The sequence below is a fragment of the Bubalus kerabau genome, chromosome 4 (assembly GCF_029407905.1).
Source record: "Bubalus kerabau isolate K-KA32 ecotype Philippines breed swamp buffalo chromosome 4, PCC_UOA_SB_1v2, whole genome shotgun sequence".
NCBI lineage: Eukaryota > Metazoa > Chordata > Mammalia > Artiodactyla > Bovidae > Bubalus > Bubalus kerabau.
In genome coordinates this window covers 18,048,310-18,075,474 of record NC_073627.1, presented here as the reverse complement: position 1 = coordinate 18,075,474, position 27,165 = coordinate 18,048,310, and the positions used below count along the sequence as shown (strand labels likewise).

General features: G+C 39.9%; 1 protein-coding gene across 5 annotated transcripts in view; it reads right to left on the bottom strand.

The window, feature by feature from the left end:
- The window catches only part of KANSL1 (KAT8 regulatory NSL complex subunit 1), a 172,411-nt gene that overhangs the window by 116,288 nt on the left and 28,958 nt on the right, over positions 1 to 27,165 (bottom strand). For 4 of the 5 annotated variants that reach the window (XM_055575609.1, XM_055575604.1, XM_055575606.1 and 1 more), the window contains one exon: positions 10,305 to 11,676. In XM_055575609.1, the coding sequence (XP_055431584.1) occupies positions 10,305 to 11,593 (1,289 nt within the window). In that variant the 5' untranslated portion in view covers positions 11,594 to 11,676. Of the gene's footprint in view, positions 1 to 10,304; positions 11,677 to 17,792; positions 18,403 to 27,165 lie in introns of those variants that run through there. The other variant, XM_055575608.1, reaches the window with a different exon arrangement.

Genomic DNA, 27,165 nt, shown 5'->3' with positions numbered 1-27,165 from the left:
CCTCATGTGAAGAGCTGACTCATTGGGAAAGACCCTGATGCTGGGAGGGATTGGGGGCAGGAGGAGAAGGGGACGACAGAGGATGAGATGGCTGGATGGCATCACTGACTCGATGGACATGAATTTGAGTGAACTTCGGGAGTTGGTGATGACAGGGAGGCCTGGCGTGCTGTGATTCATGGGGTCGCAGAGTCGGACACGACTGAGCGACTGAACTGAACTGAAAGTATGCAGATGAACTGAACTGAAAGTATGCAGATGTTCAACTTAATTGGATAATGACTGTTTTCTGTTATTGCTACCTAACAAGCCACCTCAGACCGAATGGCATGAAACAGTGTTTATCTTATTCTTATAGATTCTCTGGCTCAGAATTCAGAACACAGTTGGAATGGCCTGTTTCTGATACATAATGTGTGGGGCTTCAGTTTGACAAGACACAAGGCTGGGGGCCAAAATACCTGGGACTAGAGAATCATTTCCAAGATGGTTCCTTCACTCACATGTGTGGCACCCTGTTAGGGATGCCTGGGTGGCTTTGGTCTCTCTAGTGTGACAGCCTCAGGGGGGTCAGACCTCTTACATGGTGTATCTTTGTTTCGCAAACAAGGGTGGAAGCTTCCTGTTCATTTAAAACTGTCCTGGGAAGTCACCTAGCATCACTTCCCTCATATTCTATTGCCTGAAGTGGTCACAAACCCTCTCAGGTTCAGAGGGAAGAGACAGAACCCCATCTTCTAATGGGAGGAGTGTCAAAGAATTTGCAACTGTATTTTAAAACCACCATAATAACAGTTTATTCCAGAGCTAGATGTACCAGTTTATAGTTTTAAAAAATGTAACTTTAAATATTATTACAGATTACTATTGATTGTTTTGCTGCTTAAAAAACATTTCAAGCACTTGTCTAGAAGCTGTGTGCCTACCTGTGTGCTCAGTCACATCCGACTATGCGATCCCATGAAATGCAGCCCGCCAGGCTCCTGTGTCCATGGGACACAGATGAAACTCCAATACTTAGGCCACCTCATGCCAAGAGTTGACTCACTGGAAAAGACCCTGATGCTGGGAGGGATTGGGGGCAGGAGAAGGGGACAACAGAGGACGAGATGGCTGAATTGCATCGCTGACTCAATGGATATGAGTTTGGGTCAAGTCCGGGAGTTGGTGATGGACAGGGAGACCTGGCGTGCTGCGATTCATGGGGTAGCAAAGAGTCGGACACGACTGAGCGACTGAACTGAAATCTCTTTTCATCAATGAAATCCGAAGGACACTTTGTTTTGTTCATGCCCAGGCTGTGGGTAAACAGCCTAGATTAATACAGTCGGCCCTCTTTAACTGTGGGTTTACCACCTAAGGTTGGTTGAATCTGCAAGGTACGAAGGGCTGACTGTAGTAGGTCATTTTATATAAGGGACCTGAGCACCCTCGGGGTTTTGGTATCTGCAGGGCTCCTGGAATCAACCCCCTGGGGACACTGAAGGACAACTGTATCCTGATTTCTTATCAGCTATGTGACATTAAGCAAGTTACTTAAACTTTTCATTCTTCAGTATGAGTCTGTAAAACTAAGATAATATCACGGAGGACTAAATACATTAATGCATGTAAAGAACTTCTAACACTACCTACCTCAAAGCATTCCACAAGTGTAGGTTATTATTTTTTTCCCTATCAGTATGTCTCAAACTATGCTGTCTGATTAGGCAAAGTTGGTTTAAAAAGTTTCCCAGCTCAACCAAATCACTTCAGTCAAAATATTCCTGGGGTCTGGGTTTCAGATTAGTATCAAATACAAACACAAATGTAAAATACAAATATAAAATCAAACCGTTGGGCAGACTACCCTGGGGGTCCAGTGGTTAAGACTCTGAGCTCCCAATGCAGGGAGTGCGGGTTCAATCCCTGGTTAGGGAACTAGTATCCCACGTGTCTCAAGGCATGACCGAAAATATATTTTTAAAAAGTTATTCCTACAGGAACTTCCTTGAAAGTCCAGTGGTTAAGACTCTACATGCTCTCATTACAGGAGGTACAGGTTCAATCCCTGGTCGAGGAGTTGAAATCCAGCATGCCACACAGAGAGGCCAAAAAATAAAAATTAAAATTAAATCAAATAAGTTAAAGGTACCACAAAGCCTTAATTAATGAGAATCAAAATTATTAAGATTTACTCTTTGTATTTGTTATATACTGAATCCCTTGGTTCAAACAGCATAATTTTTCCAGATACAAAACTGAAAACAGGAAAAAGAGAATGAACTGGAGTCATAAAAGGAGATGACCTTAGGCATAGATTTCTGCCTAGCTTGGAAAATATCGAAGTCCCTCGGTATGCCAGGACAACTGGTTCCAGACTCTTCTCCCCACCCCTTACCAAAATCTTCAGATGCTCAAGTCTGCAGATATAAAATGGGGTCGTATTTGTATACAATCTATGTACATCGTTCTGTATACTTTAAATCATCTCTGCTGCTGCTGCTGCTAAGTCGCTTCAGTCGTGTCCGACTCTGTGCGACCCCAGAGACGGCAGCCCACCAGGCTCCCCCGTCCCTGGGATTCTCCAGGCAAGAACACTGGAGTGGGTTGCCATTTCCTTCTCCAATGCATGAAAGGGAAAAGTCAAAGTGAAGTCGCTCAGTCGTGCCCGACTCTTCGCGACCCCATGGACTGCAGCCCACCAGGCTCCTCCATCCATGGGAGTTTCCAGGCAAGAGTACTGGAGCGGGGTGCTATCGCCGTCTCTGTTAAATCATCTCTAGATTACTTAAAATACCTAACACAATGCTAATGCTATATAAAAAGTTGCCAGAGAACTGCAAATTAAAATTCTGCTTTTTTAAGTTTCTGGAATTTTTCCCCACAAATGTCTTCAGTTGGTTGAACCCACCAATGTGGAACCTGCAGATCCAGAGGGCTGACTATAACTTAATCCATGTTGGTCTTTGCTCAGGGAGAGGATAGAGAAACTAATTAAAGTACTATTCATGTGAAATATAACGTGACTCCAAGCTTTTTCTCTTCTAGTAAAACAATTTTACCTAACTGATGGAATTCAACAAGGTGCTCTGCAAATGACACTAAAACCTCTGGGAATGCCCAAGAGCCAAAAATGTTTAAATAAAAATTAGTAAAGGTGTACTGCCATTTAGTAACATCCTCCCATGTGCTCCTTCTCCATTCCAACAGTTCCATCCAATCCAGTTACACCTGTCAAAAATCTAGCAATCACCCATAATTACTTTCGCGCTCTCTCAACCTCCATTCATTGCATCCACTCAATCACAAGTCCTAGTCACCCTACCTCCAAAATATGCAGTGCTCTCATTCTTCCCTCCAAAGGCTGAGTCCCCATTGTCTCACCGAGCTTACCACATGGTCTAACTATTTCCCAAAGTCCACATCCACTCTCCTCTTACAAACAGTAAGAGAGAATCTTGAAAAAAAAAAAAAAAAAAAAAAACAATGATAAACTGTGAACGGTGTCACAATAGAATTTTAAACCAGAGATCACCTACAAGCCTATCCATATGACCAAGCCTCTAGCAACCTCTCTGGTCTCATTTCTCATTACTCTCCTCACACTTTGCACTGTTATCAAAAGTATTAAGCACCCCCTATTCCCAAAGCTTTAGCACAGTCTGTTTTCTCTGTTACACATCTCCTCTCTTCTTCACCACCAATTCCTTCTCATCATTCAGGTCTCAAGTTACATGCAACTTGACTTCAAGATACTTGCTAGGACATCCCCACCCATCTTAATTAGATGTTCCTAACATGCACCATCTCAGCATTCCAAACTTTGCTTCTATGGCACCCACAACCACTATAAATATACCATTAACTATATGATCACTTGCTTAAATATTTAATTAATCACTCTTTCTAACCAGTTTACCCACGAGGACAGGGCAGCGATTGTGTTTCTCTTACTCACCACTATATATCCCTAGGAGCTCAGGACAGAGTAGGCGTTCAGTACCTCTAATAAACAAATTAATCAATTCCCAAAGTCTCCAAGGTAAGGCTTCAAGACCTCTCTGCATAGCTCAGTCCCTCCTCCTCTGTTTATACAGGACTGTTTGGAAGGCCATTTCCTAATTTTTAACAGTTGCTGGAACTTATAAGGAATACAGAAACCTTCATTTTTAAGACCCTAGTAAAGAACTTGGATCCTCATGAGCTATAAGGGTTATTCTACAAGTCGTGTTCTCATAGTCACCAAAGCTTGAAACTTCAATTATCTATGATGATCCCTCCCTGTTTTACCCATACAGCCTGTTATTAATCCCATTAAATCCATTTCTGCACCATCCTCTGGAATCTTCTCTTTTCCTTTTTACACTACAATTATTACACCCAACCTGTACTACTAGATCTCTAAAATGTCTCCACTCTAGCCACCAAAAAGCCATTCAGCCTTTGTCCTCTGATTATGCCATGCATTCCTCCTGTACTGACCTACCTCATTAGGCCATAACCAAAAGACAACCTTCTATCAAAATCCTAGCCAGCCTTCAAGGCTCATTTCTACTATCCTTTGTTTCCAGTTCCATCAACCAGTTGTGATCTCTTCTTATTTCATTTCTATCATCCAACATTTACTACGTATTAGTACATGCCACAGAGAAGGCAATGGCACCCCACTCCAGTACTCTTGCCTGGAAAATCCCCCGGACGGAGGAGCCGGGTAGGATGCAGTCCATGGGGTCGCGAAGAGTCGGACACGATTGAGCAACTTCACTTTCACTTTTCCCTTTCATGCACTGGAGAAGGAAATGGCAACCCACTCCAGTGTTCTTGCCTGGAGAATCCCAGGGACGGGGGAGCCTGGTGGGCTGCCGTCTATGGGGTCGCACAGAGTCGGACACGACTGAAGTGACTTAGCATAGCATAGCATAGTACATGCCAGGCCGGAGAAGGCAATGGCACCCCACTCCAGTACCCTTGCCTAGAAAATCCCATGGACAGAGGAGCCTGGAAGGCTGCAGTTCATGGGGTTGCGAAGAGTCGGACACGACTGAGCGACTTCACTTTCACACACTGGAGAAGGACATGGCAACCCACTCCAGTATTCTTGCCTGGAGAATCCCAGGGGAGCCTGGTGGGCTGCCGTCTATGGGGTCGCAGAGTCGGACATGACTGAAGTGACTTAGCAGCAGCAGCAGTACATGCCAGGCACTGTTCTAAGTATTCATCTTTATCTCCCATGTCTCCAATACACATCAAAATTATATACTTTTTGTGCACAGAAATTCAGTTTATTTACCTGTGACATCTCTGATGTCTTACATGTTTGTTCACAAGTACCTACATATGACCACTTTAAAAGAAAATAGTTGATCCTTAAACAACACAGGTTTAAACTGTGCACATTCACTTAGATGCAGATTTTTTTCAACAGTTACTATGATCTGTGGTTGGTTGAATCCAGATACAGAGGAAGAGGCTGGGCATCACTAACCCCAGTGTTGTTCAAGGGTCAAATGTACATCACTCAATTTTACAGAATGAAAACACCAATCCGAAGGCAACAGGAAATATCTGGAGCATCTAGATCTGCAGCAAATGAGTAGACCCCAAATTCTTGCTGCCTAACTTCCTGCCTTCAGAATCACACAAGAAGCACCAAGAATAATTTTCAGTACCTACGTAACTTCTGAGAAAAAAAGGGGGCAGGGGGAGAAGGAGAAAACACACAAGTTCCTATTTCAGCCACTGGATGTCATATGCATGCTAGCAGAAAAACCTGGGGCATTCAATCAGTGATTAGATTAGAACAAGGTGTTTGGCAAGTCAAAGTTCACTTGGCTCCAAAGTAACTTCTCTAAGAACATAATAGACTTATTCCCACATATGTATCACACCCAGTAAGATATACAATAACCATTTTAATGGATTATGGGGTGGTAAGGGCTGGGGGGACATAAGGTAAAAGAATCAAAGCTCTAAGTCAAAGTCAAGAAAGCCATGTTGTTTCAAGGTATTCCAGTGACTCACAAGGAACTTTGCCTCAGATTCCCCAAATGCAAAAGAGGATGATGAGAAAAGCTCCACTGATGTTAAAGATAGAGTTGTCACAATTCAGAGCAGTTTAAGCCTTGGAGATCAATTTTCTCATTTTTATTAGGAAAGTGGTAACAAAGCTAGTCTACGGTAAAGAAGGGTTAGATGTTAGGCTTCCAGCTGATAGATCTCTCACTCCCATCACTCTGTGAGAGAAGGAACATGAAAATAAGGACAAATCAAGTTGACTGCCATCCTTGGCAACATCATCTGTGCATACTTAACAAATTCAAGCAGAACTACAACACAAAGCATTCCATAGTACTTAAAAAGCAAAACCTACGAACAGGCTAGTAATTTATGATACCGTGAAGTCTTCATAAACTCCAAAAGGATGAAATTCCTCAGAAATAAAGCAAAGTCACTACAATCAAGACAATCCAAAATTCAAATAATTTAGTTCACTGAACTGATCAGAACAGACTTCAGGAAGCTATCACACAAATGAAATAAAGTTTAGAATAAATTAAACAAACAACAAAAAACCCATGAAAATAAAACAAGAACAGGGAGAACAAAATGAAGCCAAGAATGAGGCTTTAAAAAAAAAGGTAGAACAGTAAGAACCCACAAGCTGTTGATCTAAAAACACATTTAATATCTGGAAAAAATTTTTTTCTTCACAAGTACTTACTACAAAAGTTTGTAAGTACAAGGGTAAGAAAATGAAAACTAAATTGAGAAAAATTAAGTATGGGTCCAGGAATTCAGAACAAAATAGCAATACAAAACTTAGATATGAAAAGGAGAAATACAAAGAAAAACTACAGTGAAGAAGAGTGGGAGCACAAGCGCACACTCAGCAGTTCTATGATAAACACATGAGGTGACTAAATGCTTTTATTCCTACTTCCACAATTAAGAACCAAACACTGAGGTATTTATTGAAACATACAGCTTCCTTTCTAGTCCCTCATTCAAGATGATGATGCTTTTAACAAGAATGAAATAATGCCATTTGCAGCAATGTGGACAGACCTAGAGACTATTCATATTAAGTGAAGTCAGATGAGAAAGACAAATACCATATATCATTTATTTGTGGGATCTTAAAATAAGATATGAAATTTATTTAACGAAACTCAACTGTATAGAAAACAAACTTATGATTCCAAAGGGAGAAGGATAAATTACGAGTCTGCAATTAGCAGATACAACTACTACATATAAAACAGATTAAAAAAAAAAGTCCTACTGTTGTATAGCACAAGGAACTAGATTCAATATCCTATAATCATCCATAATGGAAAATATATGAAAAAAAACCCATATGTATAACATATAACATTATGAATAATGGAATATGTACGTACAATGGAATCATTTTGGTGTATACTAGAAATTAACACATTATAAATCAAAGAATTTATACTTCAATAAAAAGAATTTAAGATGATGTTTCGATTCCTGCTCATTCCACAGTGATGTTACTAAACAATAATATAGGTCAAACCCAACGTAATGCAGAATTTCCAAAGAAGTAGGTTCATGTACCAAGACAGGAAGATAAACACATAAAACATTTCAGATGATCTTCTAAAAAGCTTAAAACAAAAAGGTCTAACAATTTTAAACTAAACATAAAATCAGTTAACCAGAAAAAATTAAATCAAGGAAAAAGAAAATAATTTCTCTTCTGCTGTCTCATCCAGCTGTATTAGAATTCACTAATTGTAAAAACAAAACAAAACAAAACAATGATAAACATGTAATTCTTGACAATATATAAAACCAATCATTCTGCTACTGGACAGCATGTGCCTAGGACTTACAATGAATTACAGATTTTTTCTTTTATTAAAAAAGGAAAAACACAAATGAATTCTTGGTGAAAGCTTGTAATTTTCAGAGAATCATCATCCACTTGTAATTTAAGCAACATCACTTAAAAACAATTCAAATCTTCTCTACTAAATATTTACATTATGGCCACCAGACTAATCTAGTGACTTTATCTCTGACAGTACTTCAACAAGGGAGTGCAATACTAGACAGGCTGTTCAAAGAGGTAAAAAGTTGAAATTCACCAGCTGGGTCAAGCCCCTGAAGACTTAACTAACTTCTTTTTTTTATTTTTTTTTAACTAACTTCTTATTCTAGGACTCAAGAATTATAAATGCAGTTATGAGATTTGGGAGGGACTTTTAATCACAAAGAAAGGTTTCTCTGCATCCCAAGAACTTCTTTTTCTTTTTTAATCAAAGCACTGTCTCCACTTTCACTGGACAGTTGTTGAAAACCTTTAAAATACTCAGGTGGTCAACAAAGACCCTGGCTAAATACCAACCTTGGGAGTCAATCTGGTGAGCTTGCTTAAAACAAAAAGTTAAAAGTATTTGCACTTTATTGGTGGCTTTAAATTCATATATATCATAATTTGCAAAAAGCACATTTACTTGACAGTACTGTTAGCACCCAAATCGTCCTTACTTTAATACGATCTGAAGCATGGAAATTCAACTTTTAAAAGCGTTATTAAACTGATCCCAAGAAGTTTCCTAAAATAATCCCTTGGCTGTCTTTTTAATTTACATCCTTCCAATCAACAAACCACTGTGAGAAGAATGCCCAAACCTAAGCAGGTGGACTAAGAGGTCTTTTGAAGTCAACAGACTACTACATGATGTAAAAAAAGTTCTCTCATAGGCATTCTGATTTCACTGGGTTGGAATGTTACCCACAACATTACCAAAACTAAGAAATGTTGCCAATACAATGTCTCTCAAGAACATTAAGCTTATAGATTCTAGATTTTTTTCTTCAAACACACAAAATAAGTACAGGAAACTTCAAAGGCTTCAACTACACTATCTTTACACAAAATCACTCAAACAGAATACTCAACTGTTGACAAGGTTTCTTAAAACTGCCGTTTATGTAGCAAAGTCAGTGGGGATAATGCCACAAATATTGGCAAGCTGACTGAAGCTACTAATCCATTTAAGGAAAGGTAACTATGTTACAGCAATGCTCTGAAATTTATTTGCTTTAGACCTGAATATAGAAGTGGACTCTTGAGCACACTAAGCTTACAAGTGATAATGGCACTTGATCTACAAGGGAAAAAATTCAGCACGATTATCCAGATTTTTTTCACTCAAAACAGAAACATAAACCCAAATTTCATACTCAGATACAGTGTTATCCATGTTTATAACAAACTGGAGGGGAAAAAAAAGGAAATCTACTTATGCTTAGAAGCATAGCTGTCTCAATAAAGTCTCCCGTGAAAACCTTAAGTCACCTTTTTATTACAGGCAAGGGACAATCAACTATTCCAACATAGCCACCTACTTCAGTCTTCTCTAGCAATCCAAACTTTACAACATTCCCACCCAAAGAGGATCTACTAGTTAACTCTTCTGCCCTCTTTTCCAACTACTCTTGTTTCCCTCTCTCATGAAGTCTAGATAAATGCAGATCTATGTTTAAGGAGATATACTGTACTTTCTTATCTTAGAACTAAATGTAGGACCAGGAGGTAAACCATGCATGTCTCTACCAGGTCCATGTAAAGTGCCACAAAGAGCTTATGGAGAATTTTCCTCAACCCAACACATTTTGAAAATCCAGTAAGAATTTATCCCAAATATGTCAATATATTTAACTTAGTTGAAAGAAAATAAAACCCAAACCTGATCAAGGTTTCTTTTAGGAAGAGAATCAGGTTGTGACAGAATATCATGCTTGGAGACAACCTACAAAATACTCTGAAGCACTTCCTGATTATAAGTCCTTATTTTTTTTAATAAGGAAATCGCAAATGTCAAAATTGAAAACCAGGTACATTCTCTGCTAAAAGCTCAATTAAAAGCAGCCATAAATTCCAGAGAACTTAACTAGGTCAACTAAACTTTTGCCCCACTTACTAGAAACAATCTGAAGTCAAGCCTCAGAAACTTACAAAACATCCTACATATGGTTTCAAAAGAAATCTAATTAATCACTGTGAAAGAAGAATGGGTAGTTTTACAAACTAGAAGTCTTCTAGTTTTCTCTTAATAAGATTTCCATGGGAAATTAGCAGCTTTTACCCTACAGCAACACAAAACCAAAAATACCTTCCATTTCTTCACTAGCAGGTATATATGTACCCCCCCCCCCCACCTAAAATTAGGAAAAAGACAAAACAGATTCTAGGCACCCATCATACCAAGAAGTCCTATCTTCCCATAATGGGAATTCACCAAGTCTTTCTCCATAATGAAAACGACATTATGCGTGGTTCTACTCACAGGGGTACGTGGCGCTGCTCAGGGTCAGCTCTGGCCAGTTCTTCCTCTTCGATATCAGACTCTCCTCCTGAACTACTGTCTGTGATGTCGGAATCAAACGCTCGTTCACTGCACCTCAAGTTAGCTATACCACTGGCTGTAAATCTCTCCAATTCTTCTGAAATCGAGTCACTTTTCAGGAAGTTGCTAAGTCCCTCTGAAGCAGCGGTCTCACTGGCAGCTTTTCTCAATGCAGCTTCGGCCTTTCGAGTCAGCATCAACTGGCTCCGGGGCCTCAAGGATTCCAAGTTTGGCAGCTTGCTTAAAGTTTTCTCTAAAAATCCACCCAGCTGATGCTGTATGTGTCTCTCCACCTGCTTGGCTTGCACAACCTGTAAGCGCTTCTGTAACCTGCGGGCCCGGCTCTCAATGTCAGCCTGCCGCCGTAGTAAAGCTGTTATCCTGGTGTCAGAATCTAAAGCACTGAAAAGGATGGAAGACAGGGGAGGCTTTTTACCCTCTAACTTGACACCCCCTACGTTAGAACTGGAGTCTGTGTCAGGTGATAACCTACTGCTTCCTTGAAGTGCCGGCTGTTCCATGGAATTTACAGAAGATTTGTTTGCAGTGCTATTATTGCTAAATACAGTTGTATGTTCTACATCAAGGCTTCTATGTGGAAGAGTGCAATTGGTCATACCCCCTTTCAAGTCCCCAGACTCAGATGCCACCACTTCACCCCCCTGAAGAGAAGATGAAGTGAGAGCCCGTTTTCCCCCATTAAGGGGACTGGAATTGTCATGATCAGAATGTGTTGAACTTTTAGTCAATTTCTTTGCCAATCCATTTACAGGTGCTTGTGGCAGAGTTGTCTGACCACTTGTATTCATGGTTCTAAGATTTTCTAAGGAAAACTCCAAAACTGGCTGTCTTCCCAACAGCTCAGCTCGGAGTTCATAGGACTGAGATAAGAGAGGGTGAGATTTGAGAACTGTCTGCTTGCTGAAGACACCGTGCAACTTCAGTGATTCCTTTGAGGGAACAGATGTTACATCGGAGCAGAGATAAGATGCCACCAGTGGTTGCAGCTTTCCCAAGTCTTCCTTGGTAGGATTATTTCGGAAGTCTAGACTGGGATCCTCTGCAGCAATGGCTTTTCTTTTGGTTCCGTTGGCAGCAATAAGGATGTTGGCGTTGCCGTTATTCTCGGCACTGCCAGGGGACAAAGTGGAGGATGGGGGAGCCAGTTTGAACCGGATATGGTGTGTTTCAGCTGCTGCGTCAGTGAGAGCGGGCGCCATCGCAGCCATTCAGCACAGAGAGACAGGAAGTCCAGCCTCTCCCGGTGCAGAGGCCAGCTCCACAGCCCCTTACCGCCTCCCCAGAGAACAGACTAGAAGAGAAAGAAGAAAAGAAAGTTAGAAATACAAACACATTAGAAAACAACACACATGTTTTTAATACAAACATTATGGAGGCTGTTAACCAAACTCTGTCTTCAAGAAAACACTCAAACCAAAAGGGGAGGGTGTTGGGGCGGGGCCACAACTCTACAAAAGAAAGAATTCCATCCTTCCTTTTTAGTCATTTGTTACCATACACTGAAAGTAGTCACAGACTATTAAAGTCAAATCATCTGCATTTAAAAGAAAAACAGCTTTAAAACTTCTTGAAATTAGTGAATTTAAAGCAAATGTATCAAACTAAACACCAGGAATCGAACAGAAAAGAATTAGTAAGAACTCCTCATTCCCTACCCAAAGTCTGTATGCCAAATGTCTGTACATTTCTGGCCAAAGGATCCAATGTTTGTCAGCTTCCCACTTCTCTGTAAGATAGATCATACTAAAAGTTTTACTGTGTATCACACCTGTAATGCCAGCTTATTTCATCAATTTTCTTTTTTTTCCACCGTTCTCAGTATGGCCCACCTCTCAAATTAATTGCCCAATCAATGTGTCTCTTTTCTTCACAACTTCTTGAAAGAATAGTTATAAATAGCTGCCTCTGCCCTTCTCACTCTTCTGCAATCTGCCTTCTACTCCTACGGCTCTGGCAAAGGTCACAAGCAATCTCATTATCAAATCCCATGCTCAAGTCTCAGTCCCCATTCTATCTGACTTCTCTGAAGCATGAGGTAGTGCTGACCACCCCACTCTTCTGGAAATTCTTCTTTCCCGATGTCCTTGACAGCAAGGTCCCTTCTGCCCTCTTCTCTCTCAACTCACTTCCCTGGCAACAATCTTGATAGCAATGTGTAAGTCCTCTGGTCGCTCAGAAAAACACCTTCAGCTGCACTAATCAACATCCTCACCTCTATGTACCTCAAGCCCCCTGAAGCTCAAAACTGAATTTCTTTTTACTTCTCACCCAGTTTTATCATCTCAGGAAATTGCTTTCACCGAGTAACCCCAGCTAAAAACCTCAGCAGTGTGCCTCTTCTTCATCCCTTTTGATTTATCTGGTCTGAGAGTAAAAGGAAATCTATGTAAAGAACTAAGCCAGCAGGTACGATAGTGTGGCCTACAAACTTCTTGAGAGCTCAAAGACCATTTCAGAGGTCCACAAGATCAAACTTTTCATAATAATATTAAACATTATTTGCCTTTTTCCACAGCGTTGACGTTTGCGATAAGGATGCCAAGACAAGTCTGAGCAAAACTGCTGGTACCTTAGCAAAAATCAAAGCAGAGGTACCTAACTGTACTAAGAGCCTCTGGTCACTGTATTCTTTACTCATTTAGTTAAAAAAAATAAAACTTTTTTAAAAGGGTTATTATAATGAACTTTGATATCCTTGATGAAATACAGAAATTAGGAACTTTATTAAATCTCCACTCAAGTCTTCAGTGCATGTGTATACGTGTATCTAAATATTCTGTGCAATGGAAGGGAAAGTACACATAGAGCACTTCTACTGCTTTAAGAAAACTGAGTTATAAGTTGAACTAGAAGCTTCTTCCATGTACCACTATTTTTACTTGGCAGAACAACTGACAAACTACGATTATACAGACTTGAATATTGAGCAGACATTTTCTTGCAAATGAACAAAGTGAACCTGTCACTTCAAGGAAACCCAATATGAGGTTTGTTGCTAATGATAAAAATCGAGTTTTTATGCAAAAATAAGTATTTTGAAAATGTGTATCCACCATCATAAACTTGGAACATTTCCCCAATACTTAGTCATTTCTGATTAAACAGACTACTGCTGATATTAGTGAATGAGAACTGGATACCACATAATGAAATGTGTCAACCTTTGGAAGAGCTGCATAACTCTGTTAGTGATCAAATGACCAATGCTCCTTAGAAACTCGTGCATGGGTAAAAGTAAGTGTTAAGACAGACCAAATGGATTAATCTGACAGAGTATGAAAAGCTCACCGATACGGCTTTAAATTCCACAGTGCAGCTAACCTTTATGAACGACTACTTGTCAAGTGTGGGCAGTGTCAAAGGATACGCACACTTGTCTCTTTTCCAAACTACACATTTGTATGAGGTCAGATTTTCTGTACATACTTCCAAAACAACATTATCACAACAGAATGAATGCAGAAGGAGATATGAGAACCCAGCTGTTTTCTATTAAGCCAAACATTAGAAAGACTTGCAAAAATGTAAAATAATGCCATTACCACTTAATTTTTGTTGTTCTGATAAAAAGTATTATCCATAATATGTAATAGGTTGATTATTTTTAAATGAATTACTAATTTTTTTTTTCCTTTAATGTGTGGCCGTACAGCCCAGCTTGTAGGATCATAGTTCCCCCACCAGGGATTGAACCCATGCCCTAGGCAGTGAAAGCAGAGTCCTAATCACCTGATCGCCAGAAGTCCCAGTAAATAATTATTCTTTAAATTTCTTGAAGTTTCTAATCAACTATTGATAATAACCCACCAAAGTTCTTTGTGGTTTTCGACATTTTTTAAAAGTGAAAAGGGGTCTTGAAACCAAAAAGTTTGTGCATCACTGAACTAAAAGCAACCTCCTCCTCTCTCAAAAAAATGAGGGCAACTTCCAGTTTAGTCAAACATTTTATCTTTAGATAAAAATCAACACAGGATAGTCAGCCATGTAGTAAGACTCTTTACAGTATGACAATTCAAATCATTAATAATCAAATTACTTAAGTAAATGACTGAGAAAAGTGTTAGTTGTTCAGTCATGTCCAACTCTTTGAGACTCATGGACTGTAGCCCACCAGGCTCCTCTGTCCATGGGATTCTCCAGGCAAGAATACTGCAGTGGATTGCTATTCCCTTCTCTAGGGGATTTTCCTAACCCAGGGATCGAACCTCAGTCTCCTGTACTGCAGGCAGATTCTTCATTGTCTGAGCTACCAATACACTTACAGGTCAAACATGTCTACCGCTCTATGTAATTGCCAAAATTTTCTCACTCTAAGCTTATAATGCCTTTAACAAACATCCTATATTCATTAAACTAGACCTTCTGAGGATTAGAGTTTCATCCTTATGGACTTGCTGGCATACAGCATTCTGTGTAACTAACTGTTCTATGTCCACTTTTCCTACTTTTGATTTTAAATTTAAAAGTAATTTCTAATGTAATTTAAAAAATAGCTGTATTATTACATGGATTCAATTGGCAGATGAACCAATGCAATAAGCTCTTTATTCAAAATACCTTGAGTCAATTTAATAATGGGAAAAGCATTTTCTACCATAAACAAAAACCACTATCTGATCTTCCAATCAACTCAATATCCTCTTTCAAACTGATAACAATATACAGTTGGTACTAGCCATGCAAATGGCCACCCACTCCAATACTACTGCCTGGAGAATCCCATGGACACAGGAGCCGGCAGGCTACAGTCCACAGGGGTGCAAAGAGTCGGACATGACTGAAGCGACTTAGCACTAGCCGTGCAAGGAGGCACATTATCACTGTCAGATGGTTAATACGACGAGTGAGAGGAGTAGATGGAGCCTACTGCCCCAAAGCACTACAGTCTGCCTCAGCAATGGCAGGAAGCAGCCTCCCTCTGGGACCCAAGCAAGGACACAGATGTTACACAGCTTCCACAAAACGTATGGAAAACCCATGCTCACCCAGCACACATAAAAAGTGGGTTGTAACTAACATCACACCACAGAAGGTGCTTAAGCAATCAACATTCCAAAGTTATTTCAGAATTATTTCTTTAAAATCTGCAACTAAAAGAAAAAATCTGCTGACTCAAATCCCACCTCTTTCAATATTTCTCTGACCCTCTGAAAGCACATCTGAGAACTTGACATTAATCATATACGCCTCAAAGGCAAATGTATTTTGCTCAAACTCCCTCCTTGGTCTCAAAATCTCCATGGAGTGCAATGAAAAGAGCAGTTACTAAACAATTTGTCTCAATAAACAGGGAAGGGGAAAAGTGACGTCTTCAGAAGAAATTCCATTCCTAACTCTGAAATCTTTATCTTTCTATATCAAAACTGCAAAAAAAATATACTGGACTCTACACCCGCCTCCCTTCATTGACTTGAAATGCTGTGCCGAGATGCAGTATCACTCCCCAACCCCACCATGCATAGGTAAGAGGAGCAGGTACAGGTTCACATCTGGCACCACCCATATTTAAATCAGTTAACTATTTTGCTCTCTCAACTTCATCTGCAAATAACAGAGCTGACCTCAGAAGGCTGCAGAAAGGATTACATAAAATACTTTCAATTACTTAACTTAGTGCCTGGCACAAGAGCCCATTATTTGCACTATTACTATAACCTATGGAAAAAAAGCAAATATTACTAAAACGAAAAACTGTTGAGTAGAAAAAAAGGTGTTAAAAAATAAAATGTATACTGTGACCTCATTTCAGTTTTAAAAAGGAGGTGGTAAGATTTTGTTTTTTTATTTTCTGGCTTATGTAATGTCTCCACCATAAACACAAATTGCTTGTATAATACAAGGGAAGAAGGCAAAAATAATGTAAATTCTTAAAGAGTCAAAAAAATGTGAATAAGGCAAAATATCACAAAAATGTTCTTAAATTTAACATAATGAGCAAAATGTTGATGGAAACAATTCCCATCCCACTTAAATCCCAAAAACGTTGTAGTGACTTAACAATTTAGAGCAGAGAGAAACTGTCAAATTTGAGTGTTACAAAAACAGCAGAACAGCTTTTGATAAATCACCCTTCTCCAAAGAATACAAAGCATTAAACGCTATAAGTAACTTATTTATCCTCATTACAAGCTAAGTGGTAGATTTCTGGCTGTGATTTTAATTTCCAATTCACTGGTGGGGACAGATAGTAAAGTTACATCGTACATTCAGAATAAAGAAACCTAAAATATTCCAACTTTTAGTTCATCTAATAAACCACAATCTGACCAAAAAAAAAAAAAAAAAGATGGACCTAATGCACCTGCAGCCACTGACAAACCATGATTCAGCAGTAAGCTTAACAGACAAAAGAAGGGCTATCTTATCAAGGTCCTTTAAAAGGCTATGAAAATTTGAACTAACTAATTAACAGTGTCCATCCCAGTCCCAAGGAAGTATTTTGGGGGCTGGAAGATGTCAAATGGGTTCAGCAGGCAAACACAGTTAGGAAAAACTTCCCTGATGAGATTCACAATGCACTTCATTATACTGCTGCTGCTGCTGCTGCTGCTGCTGCTAAGTCGCTTCAGCCGTGTCTGACTCTGCGACCCCATAGAAGGCAGCCCACCAGGCTCCCTCGTCCCTGGGATTCTCCAGGCAAGAACACTGGACTGGGTTGCCATTTCCTTCTCCAATGCATGAAAGTGAAAAGTGAAAGGGAAATCCCTCAGTCGTGTCCGACTCCTAGCGACCCCATGGACTGCAGCCCACCAGGCTCCTCCATCCATGGGATTTTCCAGGCAAGAGTACTGGAGTGGGGTGCCATTGCCTTCTCCTCGTTATACTGAATACTGCTCAAGTATTCGCACCTTTAACAAATAAACATCTTTTTTCATTATATTAATATTGTGCAGAACACTGTTCTGAGAGATTTAAGTTAGAATAAAGTTCAAATACATGACCTCTAAGGCCCCTTCCTGTATGTATGATTATTATAAACAGCAATATAGATTCAAGAACAAACTTCCACCTAACACTAGTAACACTTTGGAAGCCAAAGTATACCCTAGGACAGAGTTTCTCCACCGCAGCACTACTGACTTGTGCCGAGTAAGTTTCTGCTGTGGGGAAGGGGGTCTCTCCTGTGCCTCTGCAGGTGGTTTAGCAGCATCCCTGGCCTAGAGGCCCGCTGCTCCCTCCTAGAAATTATGACAACCAAAAATGCCTTCAGACATGCCAAATGTCCCCAAGGGGGCAAAATCACACCCCCCAATTGAGAGCCACTCTCTAGAGATAGATTCTGTATCTACAGATGTATATACATACATATACATTTCTAAACATAGATTTCCAAAAATCATACATATCTGGCTGCTTCAAATAGTGCAAGTCACAAACTAACTCCACACCTACAAACGCAAGCCACACCTTACTCCCTTGTAAACTCCCAAGACAGGACTCCGGTTACACAAGAATAAACTGGCAGCATCCACCTTGCAACAATGTTGATTAGCTGCCAAGGCCCAAAGGGAAGGGTCTGGACATTTGGGTGGCCAACAACCGCACCTGCACTGAAAACAGAAGCAAAAATCAGATGGGGAAGAAAAACCTGCCCATAATGTGGCTTCTACTAACCTCGTTCCACCATTACCTCATTACTCTGTACAAAGGGAAAAAAGACACAGGAAGGATGGTTAGAGAAGGGTGTGTGAAGTCATCAAAATTTAAGCTGAAGCTTGAAAATTAGCTAAAATTTCATTACGTAAAAGGCGGAGGCAAAAGAAGGTAATGGGGCATTCCAGTGAGAGGAAAAGGTATGGGAAAAGCGGACATCCTGGAGGTTAGACGAAATGATCAACTTGTTTGAATTATAAAGCATATTTTAACAAGAGGAAACACTATAGAAAAAGGTGAAAACGCAGTCTGAAGCCAGATCATTAACGGATAACCTTCAAAAGCCAGTTTTTACTCAGACTTAAAGGCAGCAGAAAATCATTAAAGGTTTTTCATATATGGAGTGACACAAGAACTGTGCTACAGAGAACAGTTGTATAGGATGGATTAAAAGAAAGTAAAAAGTCAAAGGCCAGTGAAGAAGTTATTGCAATAATCTAGACAGGATACAACAAGAACTTACAACTAAGGCGGTCACCACAGCAGAATTGTCAAAGTCTCCTCCAGGCTTCAGAAGCGCCTGAAGTCTGCAGAAAAGCCAAGTAAGTGACACAAATAGGAAAGCTTTTAAGAAACGAGAAGGTTGTCATTTCCCTCATAATTTCACCTTCTTTAAGATAAAACCCTCCCATTTATTTCTCATAAAGCTGTTCAGGTTGGGAGACAGGGGGAACCATTTAGGTTTGGTATATCCTCTCCATTCTTAACAGAATCAATCCAAATCCAGCCCGGGTGCATCAGCTCACACCTAAATGATCTTAACAGCTTCCTGACTGAAGTCTCAGTCCTCTAATCCAGCAGTCCCCAACCTATTGGTCAACAAGTACTGATTTTGTGGAAGACAATTCTTCCACAGACCAGGCATGGGGGAGGGGACAGTTTCGCTATGATTCAAGCACGTTACACTTACTGTGCGCTTTATTTGTGATCTAAGGCTGCTACTGATCTGGCAGGAGCACAGCCCGGAGGTAGGGGCTCCCTCGTCTAATCCATTCCATACGTTTTTATCACTTCACTTCTTTACTCAAGAATAGCTCCTAATACATTTCTCACGAGTCCAAATTCTCCAAGGTGAAACTTAATATCAAAACAAGTGCATCAATTGGCATGGACCTAGAAACCACCCCCAGATTCAACTCATCATTTCTGCCTATGCTGTTTCCTCTAACTGAAGGCCCTTCTACCCTTTAAGCCCAAAACTTAATACTTCAATACACAACATCTCCACAAAAACTTTTCCAGACTATTCAGACTCACATAACTTTCTTCCTGCTTAAATTGTACAATGCACTTAAAGTCACCACTCAATTAAAATTATCTGAATGTTCCCCTAGTTGTCAATTTGTTAACTATATTTCAAGACTGGGAAAGTCCCTTAGTATCTTTCTTTGTGTGATCACTAACTTCACCGAGATAGAGTGCCGAGGACACAGTAAGCACTCACTGACAGGCTTGCAGTAGTCAGAGACCCAGAGGCAGGCTTTTCAAGCATAAGACTGTGCTGAGCAGAGAAAGACGAGGAAATACCAATCAAGAAACTGACACAACTGAAATAATAGGGAAGGATTTGGGAGATGATCCACAGAACAACTTGAATGAAGCAGGTGGTTGGTACACGCACAGCTTCTTGAGAAAGAGAGGGAAAAAGCAGCTTTGTGATCAAGTACCAAAAGTTACATTATGGAACACACTGGAAAGTTTTTCTTTTACAAATGTAGATTTGTTACAGAATACAAAAGGGAGTGGGAGAACGATTTTTTTTCATAAAACAAAGAAATAAGGTGGACCTCACCACCCCAGTTCCTAATACTTTCCTATGCCAACAGGGCAGGGCTTGGCTGGAGAACAGACTGTTATTTATGACTGCTGTTCACTAACATTAATTGACCTTTTACAGTGTCAGTCTCTGTGCTAAGTGTTTTACATCTACATCCTCATTTAATTATCACAATAACAGTAAAAGATGAGTATGTGCTCAGAAGTAGCATGCCCAAGAGCACACCACTACTAAGCTACAGAAGCAGGATTCCAATCCAAACCTCTAAGTGAAAAGTGAAAGTCGCTCAGCCGCGTCTGACTCTTTACCACCCCATGACTATACACACAGTTCATGGAATTCTCTAGCCCAGAATACTGGAGAGGGTAGCCATTCCCTTCTCCAGGGGATCTTCCCATCACAGGAATCAAACCCAGGTCTCACGCATTGCAGGGGGATTCTTTACCAGCCCAGTCACCAGAGAAGCCCAAGAATACCTGAGTGGTTAGCCTATTCCTTCTCCAGCGGATCTTCCCCACCCAGGAATTGAAGATCTCCTGCACTGCAGACAGATTCTTTTACCGTCTGAGCTACCAGGGAAGACCCATGCCTATTTTTTTTAGTTTATTTTTTATTGAAGTATAGTTATTACAATGTTGCATTGGTTTAGTTGCTAAATCATGTCCGACTCTTACAACCCCATGAGCTGTAGCCTGCCAGGCTCCTCTGTCCATGGGATTCTCCAGGCAAGAATACTGGAGTGGATTGCCATGCCCTCCTCCAGGGGATCTTCCCTACCCAGGAACTGAACCCAGGTCTACTGCATTGCAAGCAGACTCTTTACCAACTGAGCCACTGGAAGCCCAGTGCATTATTATATACTATACATAAGGCTAAGTTTAAACTGGAAGGGACTTAACTGCTAGACACAAAGATTTTAAATTTTAGTCTTTAGAGGAAAGTCAATGAGAAATCCAAAAACCATTTTATTAAAATGCCAACAGCATTTAAAGCTCCACACCAAGTGTCTATGAGGATGACATGGACCAGTAAAGACACTCACTGTGATCAGGGAATCCTAAGGGGACCCTCACACAGTTGTGAGAGCTGGACCGTAAAGAAGGCAGAGAGCCAAAGAATTGATGCCTTCGAAATGTGGTGCTGAAGACTCCTGAGAGTCCCTTGGACTATAAGAAGATCAAACCAGTCAATCCTAAGGGACACCAACTCTGAATACTCACTGGAAGGACTGATGCTGAAGCTCCAGTATTATGGTCACCTGAAGTGAAGAGCCAACTCACTGGAAAAGTCCCTGATGCTGGGAAAGACTGAGGGCAGAGGATGAGATGGCTGGACAGCATCACTGATGCAATGGACATGAACAAGTGGCAAACTTCAGGAGATGGTGAGGGACAGGGAGGCCTGGCATGCTGTAGTCCACGGGGTCACAAAGAGTCAGACACAACCGGACAACTGAACACCACCATCACACAGGCTGAGAGTGGGTGCTGGGGTCACAGAAAGCTTCCCGGGGGAAAACATCTTAACTTGAAACCTAAAGGATAGGAAGGGTCCTGCATCGGGCTTCCCTGGTGGCTCAGACAGTAAAGAATCTACCTGCAATGCCAGAGACCTGGGTTCAATCCCTGGGTCAGAAAAATCCCCTGGAGAAGGGAATGGCTACCCACTCCAGTATTCTTGCTTGGAGAATTCCATGGACAGAGGAGTCTGGAGGGCTACAGTCCATGGGTTGCAAAGAGTCAGACACCACTGAGTGGCTAACACTTCCACTTTTAGCATCGCCCATACAGCTACTTCCAACACCTCTGCCCCCAGTATCAATTCCAAAACCAATTCCAGCCCTTCAACATTCCCCGTGTGAATGAACCCTGATCCCAATCTCTGGTTTACAATCTACTATAGATATCTAACTTGAACATACACTAATATCAAACAGGAGTAACAGACTACAGTATAGTCTAATGCTGGAGACGCTAAGAACCACAGCAGTGTCATCAATGCCAAAGATAAGACAGAAATTAGGTGTGAAGGTAAACCTAGATGACAAAGCTCTGTGTTTTGCCTAAAGGGATCAGGGGAGGCTTCCAGAAAGAGATGACATTCTGACTAAATACCAAGGTTAAACAGTGAGGGTTCGATAGATAGAATGATAACCAGTCACTCCATCCTTAATACCACTGCCTTAGTTCAGAATCTCTTAGGCCTTACACTAACCCAGAACAGCAATACTCTCCCAACTGTTCTTTCTTCCTGTCTCAGCAAGCCTTCAACCTAGTGTTCACTACCAAAATGATTACTAAAAGAGGAGAAAACAGGGGAAAAAAGAGAGGGAACATAAATTCAACCATGCTGTGCTCCTGCTTAAAATCCTTCCACTTAAAATCCTAGTGACACTAGGGTAAGGATGAACCCAAACTCCCACACAGCACTCATCTGCCCCCTCTTACACTCAGCCTCATCTTCCACCTGTCCCCAGCCTAGCCACCGCAATCTTATTTATACTTCCAGGTTCTTCCATGCCCTTGCACCTTTGCTTCTCAAATTTTAGCTCAAGATCACATGCTCTTTAAAGTATTTCCCACTCACTCCAGGTAGAGTTAAGAGTCTCATTCCTCTATAGGATCTAATAAGCATCCACATGACATCCTGGTCATAATGGGAAATAAACACCCAATTTTGTCACCCCCACTGACTGTATATTTCTTAAAAGGAAACTTATGGCTTGTTTCCTTTTCCTTGAATCTGCCTGCAATGCAGGAGACCCTGATTTGATTCCTGAGTTGGGAAGATGCGCTGGAGAAGGGATATGCTACCCACTCCAGTCTTCTTGAGCTTCCCTTGTGGCTCCGCTGGTAAAGAATCCACCTGAAATGCGGGAGACCTGGGTTTGATCCCTGGGTTGGGAAGATCCCCTGGAGAAGAGAAATGCTACCCACTCCAGTAATTCCATGGACTGCACAGTCCATGGGGTCGCAAAGAGTCAGACATGACTGAGCAATTTTAACTTAATGGCTTGTTTTATTTCTAACTCTTACAGGTAGCACTATGCCTGACAGACAGTGGACCAATATATATGTTAGTTAACCTGCATATTCTACAGTGAATGCATCGGATGGAGATCCATTATGAAGTTAATGGGGATGTCTGATCATAAAGTGAAAATCTAACAGGAAGCAGGAACCAACTGAACCTAGGACAGACTTTGCCCACCTCAAGTTCTCGTCATTTACACTGCAAGCACATGCACTCAGACTGACCAACTTTTTAAGTATACTTTTAAACTATTAAATTTGGCTACATAAGCCTTTGAAGGCATTATCAAAATTTTAAATGCAACTACTCAAACTTTTACCTAGTAACTGCACTTCTAGGAACCTATTCAACAGAAATACTCTCACAGATACCTAAGAATATATGCACAATTCTTTTACTGAAGAACTGTAATACAAAAAAAGAGAGCAAACTTTAAAAGATACAATAGAATATTATGAAGTTATTAAAAAAAAAAACTTTATGTTGACGTGAAAAATCTCTGATATGTAACTAAGTGGGGGGGGGGGGGGGGGGGGGAGACCAAGCTACAAAACAGGTAAGATCACATTTGTGTTTACTTATCACTGAATTCATTTCCTACCAGTCTAGCTCACAAAAGGCAAAGAAGGAAAAATGGACTTTTATCTCATCTCTAACAACTCTAATAATACAAGTGTTTCTGAAAAAAATTAAAATCGAAGATTTCTCAAAGGGGTCCAAGCAATTCAAAAGCAAATACATTCTTCTTAGGGTGCTGGGGTGAGGGGAAGGTCCCTGACCCAACTCTAGAGATCTCAGTGAAATCGACCCTATCCCTTCAGAATACTGAATTAAAGATTAACTGAAAATACACACACACACATACAAACCCTGAAAAACAGCAATCTAGTATCTTTTGAAATATGGTAAGCTCTTCAAACATCCTCAGTGCTCCATGGTAACATACGAACAGTTTAATGAAACTTTCCTGACAGTTCAACTTATCAGACCAGTATTTCTACAAAGCCTCTATGCTACCAAACAGCAGAAGCTAAACTAATTAGCTTTTCACCTCTATCCCTTCACACCCTCCAGTGGAGGTGCTAATAAGCAGTCACAAAGGCCAAATAGCAAATGAAAGCCTAGATATCAGTTTTTAGCAATTTTTTATTTAATACTCTAACAACAAAATTGTGATTCATCTTTTTTATTCAACACTTCCCCTGCAACTGAACTTAACCAGATCTGACCTTAAGCTGCTCCCTTTTTACAAAGAAATTAAAAGGTGAGAGGCTCCATTAAGTTTGATGCCACTTAAGCAACTTTTTCCAAACAAGGGCAGAATCTGCTGTATTTAAAATTCAGAGTGAGATCTCATTTGGGATTCCTGGTTCAAGTAACAAGAACCAGAGTTTTTGATAACATTTAGATAAAACTGCGCTGAATTTACCTCTGCCTTATTCTTCCCTCACTCTTAAAGCTTGGGGAGAAATTGTAATTTTTAAAAAGTTAGAACTAGAGGGGGAAAAAAGGCAAGTTTACAATCAACAACAATAAAACACAGAGTTAAGTAATTCCGTGGGGGCTAGGGCCTTCCAATGTTAGAATTGTATAGAGCTAGCCGAAAAGCTTAGAAAAGCAAGCCTTACAGAGGGTAAGAACTAACAAGTATTAAGCAGCTGTCAGTTCCCAGACACCACTACCCATGGGAGACAAGAATCTAAAAGGTGTCTACCTTGAAGGGCTTCTTGATGTAATATTTTAAATCTTCATATACAATCTTTAAGTTTCTCTTTCAGACTACTCAAATTTGTTTCTTATCCAGAAATATGAACTGCACTCTCTACTTTGAAGACAGTTTCCTCACACCCTCCATTTTTGCTTTACCTTTATTTGATGAAAGACAACAAAAGCTTACCACACAAACCAAAAAAACACATCTATTTCAGTCTTTTTGGAATCCAGGCTTTTTGATAAATCAAATCTATCGAGTCATTTTCTCCTATACACTCTACCCTACATCCTAAAAGACTGGCAACACACCATAACGTGGGAACAAATGATAACTGAACCAATAACGGTGACCCTTCCATCCATATATACTGATCTTATCCTATGACCCACAATTCTCTCCACAATATGCAAGTAACACCCAAAGACACCACTTTCTGTCTTCTTGTGGCCTTCAAATGTTGGTGACCTCTACCACAGTGGAATATTTGTCTTTTACATTCATACTGTCTTTTTTAACCATTACTGTGATTCACTGAGTTTTGATCTCACATTTTAAGGAATGGCAAGTACTGATAAATCTCGCTTTGTGTCATGAATTATTACATTCTGTCAAGAATATTTCTATGCAACATTTACTATGCCCAGAGGCTAACATGCAATTTATTATGATGAAAACTACAATTTAAACACACATCTTGAGAAGCAACGTGAAGACTCAAAAACCAGTCTTAATATAGATTTCCAAGAAATAGTTAAAAGTCTTATTTTAGGGAAAGGACATGATCCAAGTACTCTTTGCAGGCCAGGTGTTTGGGCCGTTTTATTTGAGACACCTGCACCTATACTTTTTCATAAAGGGATCAAGTAAAAGAGCCCTAATGTAAAACATGCTTCTGGAGACCTAGAACAGTCTAAACAAAAGGCAAAAACTTACTTAAAATAGAAAAAGAAGGCAAAGAAAAGGTGCTTTAAAACTAAGGAAACCACTCAATAGTAAGATTTGCTCTGGCCCAATCAACTGAAGATGAACCATATACTCAGTCTGCACTAGCCCTTCCTTTCCAAATTCAAGGCAATGGAAAGATGCTGAAGGTTAAAAAAAAGAAAAAAATAATAATAATTAAAAAAAAAAAATTCCCTCTTTCTCCAGGAAGGAAATCACTTAATTTCTGTATCTAATGACTTCACCAAGAAGAAAAATAATAACCCCTACTGAACTCCCCTCTCAAGGAAGCTGACAAATATAAGAGGAATAAGCATTACTCTTTAAACACACGATTTTCAATGATTATTTAGAAAATTGAATATGGATTAGTATGTTTCTTCACAGAATTAAAAAAATTGCTTTTCTAGTACTACAACAAGGTAACTAAGCTTTACTTAGAAAAGTTCCTCTAACTAGAACCACTCAATATTAAAGTAACTTCTCAAATCAGCTTCATCAACCAAAATGGCCCCATGTTTACAGATTTCATGAGTTAGGTTGTATCAAACAGAACAAATCTATCAGCTGTTATTCACTTTAAAATACAATTAAAATCTGTGGTAAATCTATAAAATCCAGAGGAGGTACAGACACTGGCTACAATGTAGCATGACTAGAAATGGAAGGGTATTGGCAGTGTTTGAAGAAAAAAGAGAGAGTTGTTTTCCTTTCTTCTCACCTTGATAAAAGTTCAAAAGTGAACTACGGTGTACTCATTTTCTAGCTTCCAGAATTTTCCTCAACAGGATAATGATAAGTCATCTAACAATGAAAGTGTGCTCTGCAGGTTTAACCATAGAAACAACATGTGTAGGCAGGAAGAAAATCATACAAAGATTGAACATCTCACCTGCTGTAAAGCACAAAACTCAAATGCTAAAATTCTGAATAAGGCTTTCAGGAAAGATGCAGGAACACTTCTAAATACTTCACTTAAATGGAGTCACAAAGGTGAAAGGGCCAAAAACCCCACCAAACCTCAAGACTCCTCAATACTTAACTGATCACTCTTTTAACTGCCCACAGACATAAATTAAAAATACTTATTAAATATATACTTAAACATAGCAGTCCTCAGAGACCAATCATTTTCACCATAATACAGATAGTAAGAATCTTTGTCACATCTGTTTCCCTCCAAGTGGTGCACACTTGAAAATTAAAAAATGAACCACCTCAAATCATGAGATCGCTAACAAATATACCAAATATGCTAAAGGTCAAAGCAATTGCAGACTTTGTTGGATAAAACTAGAGGAAATCGAAATCAGAATTCCATGACTGAGGACAGTTATCTCACATTATAATACATTTTTTAAATTCTCAAGGGATGAGCATTTTTACCTTGCCTTATTTTTAGGACTACACATCACACTGCACGTATCACATGACATGATGTAACTGTTAGCAAGGAAAATGGCCCAAAACCATAAAAAAATATACATGCTAGAGGAAACCAATCAATGTACACTTAAAACCACTACATTTCATATTAAGTTTTTGAAATGTTTTTAAACTCAGGACAGATCTTTTTTTCAAATTGAGAAAGTGGTTAGTAACCTCTGTAGAAACAACAGAGAAATGTATTTGTATTTTATATAATAGGAATTTACCCAACT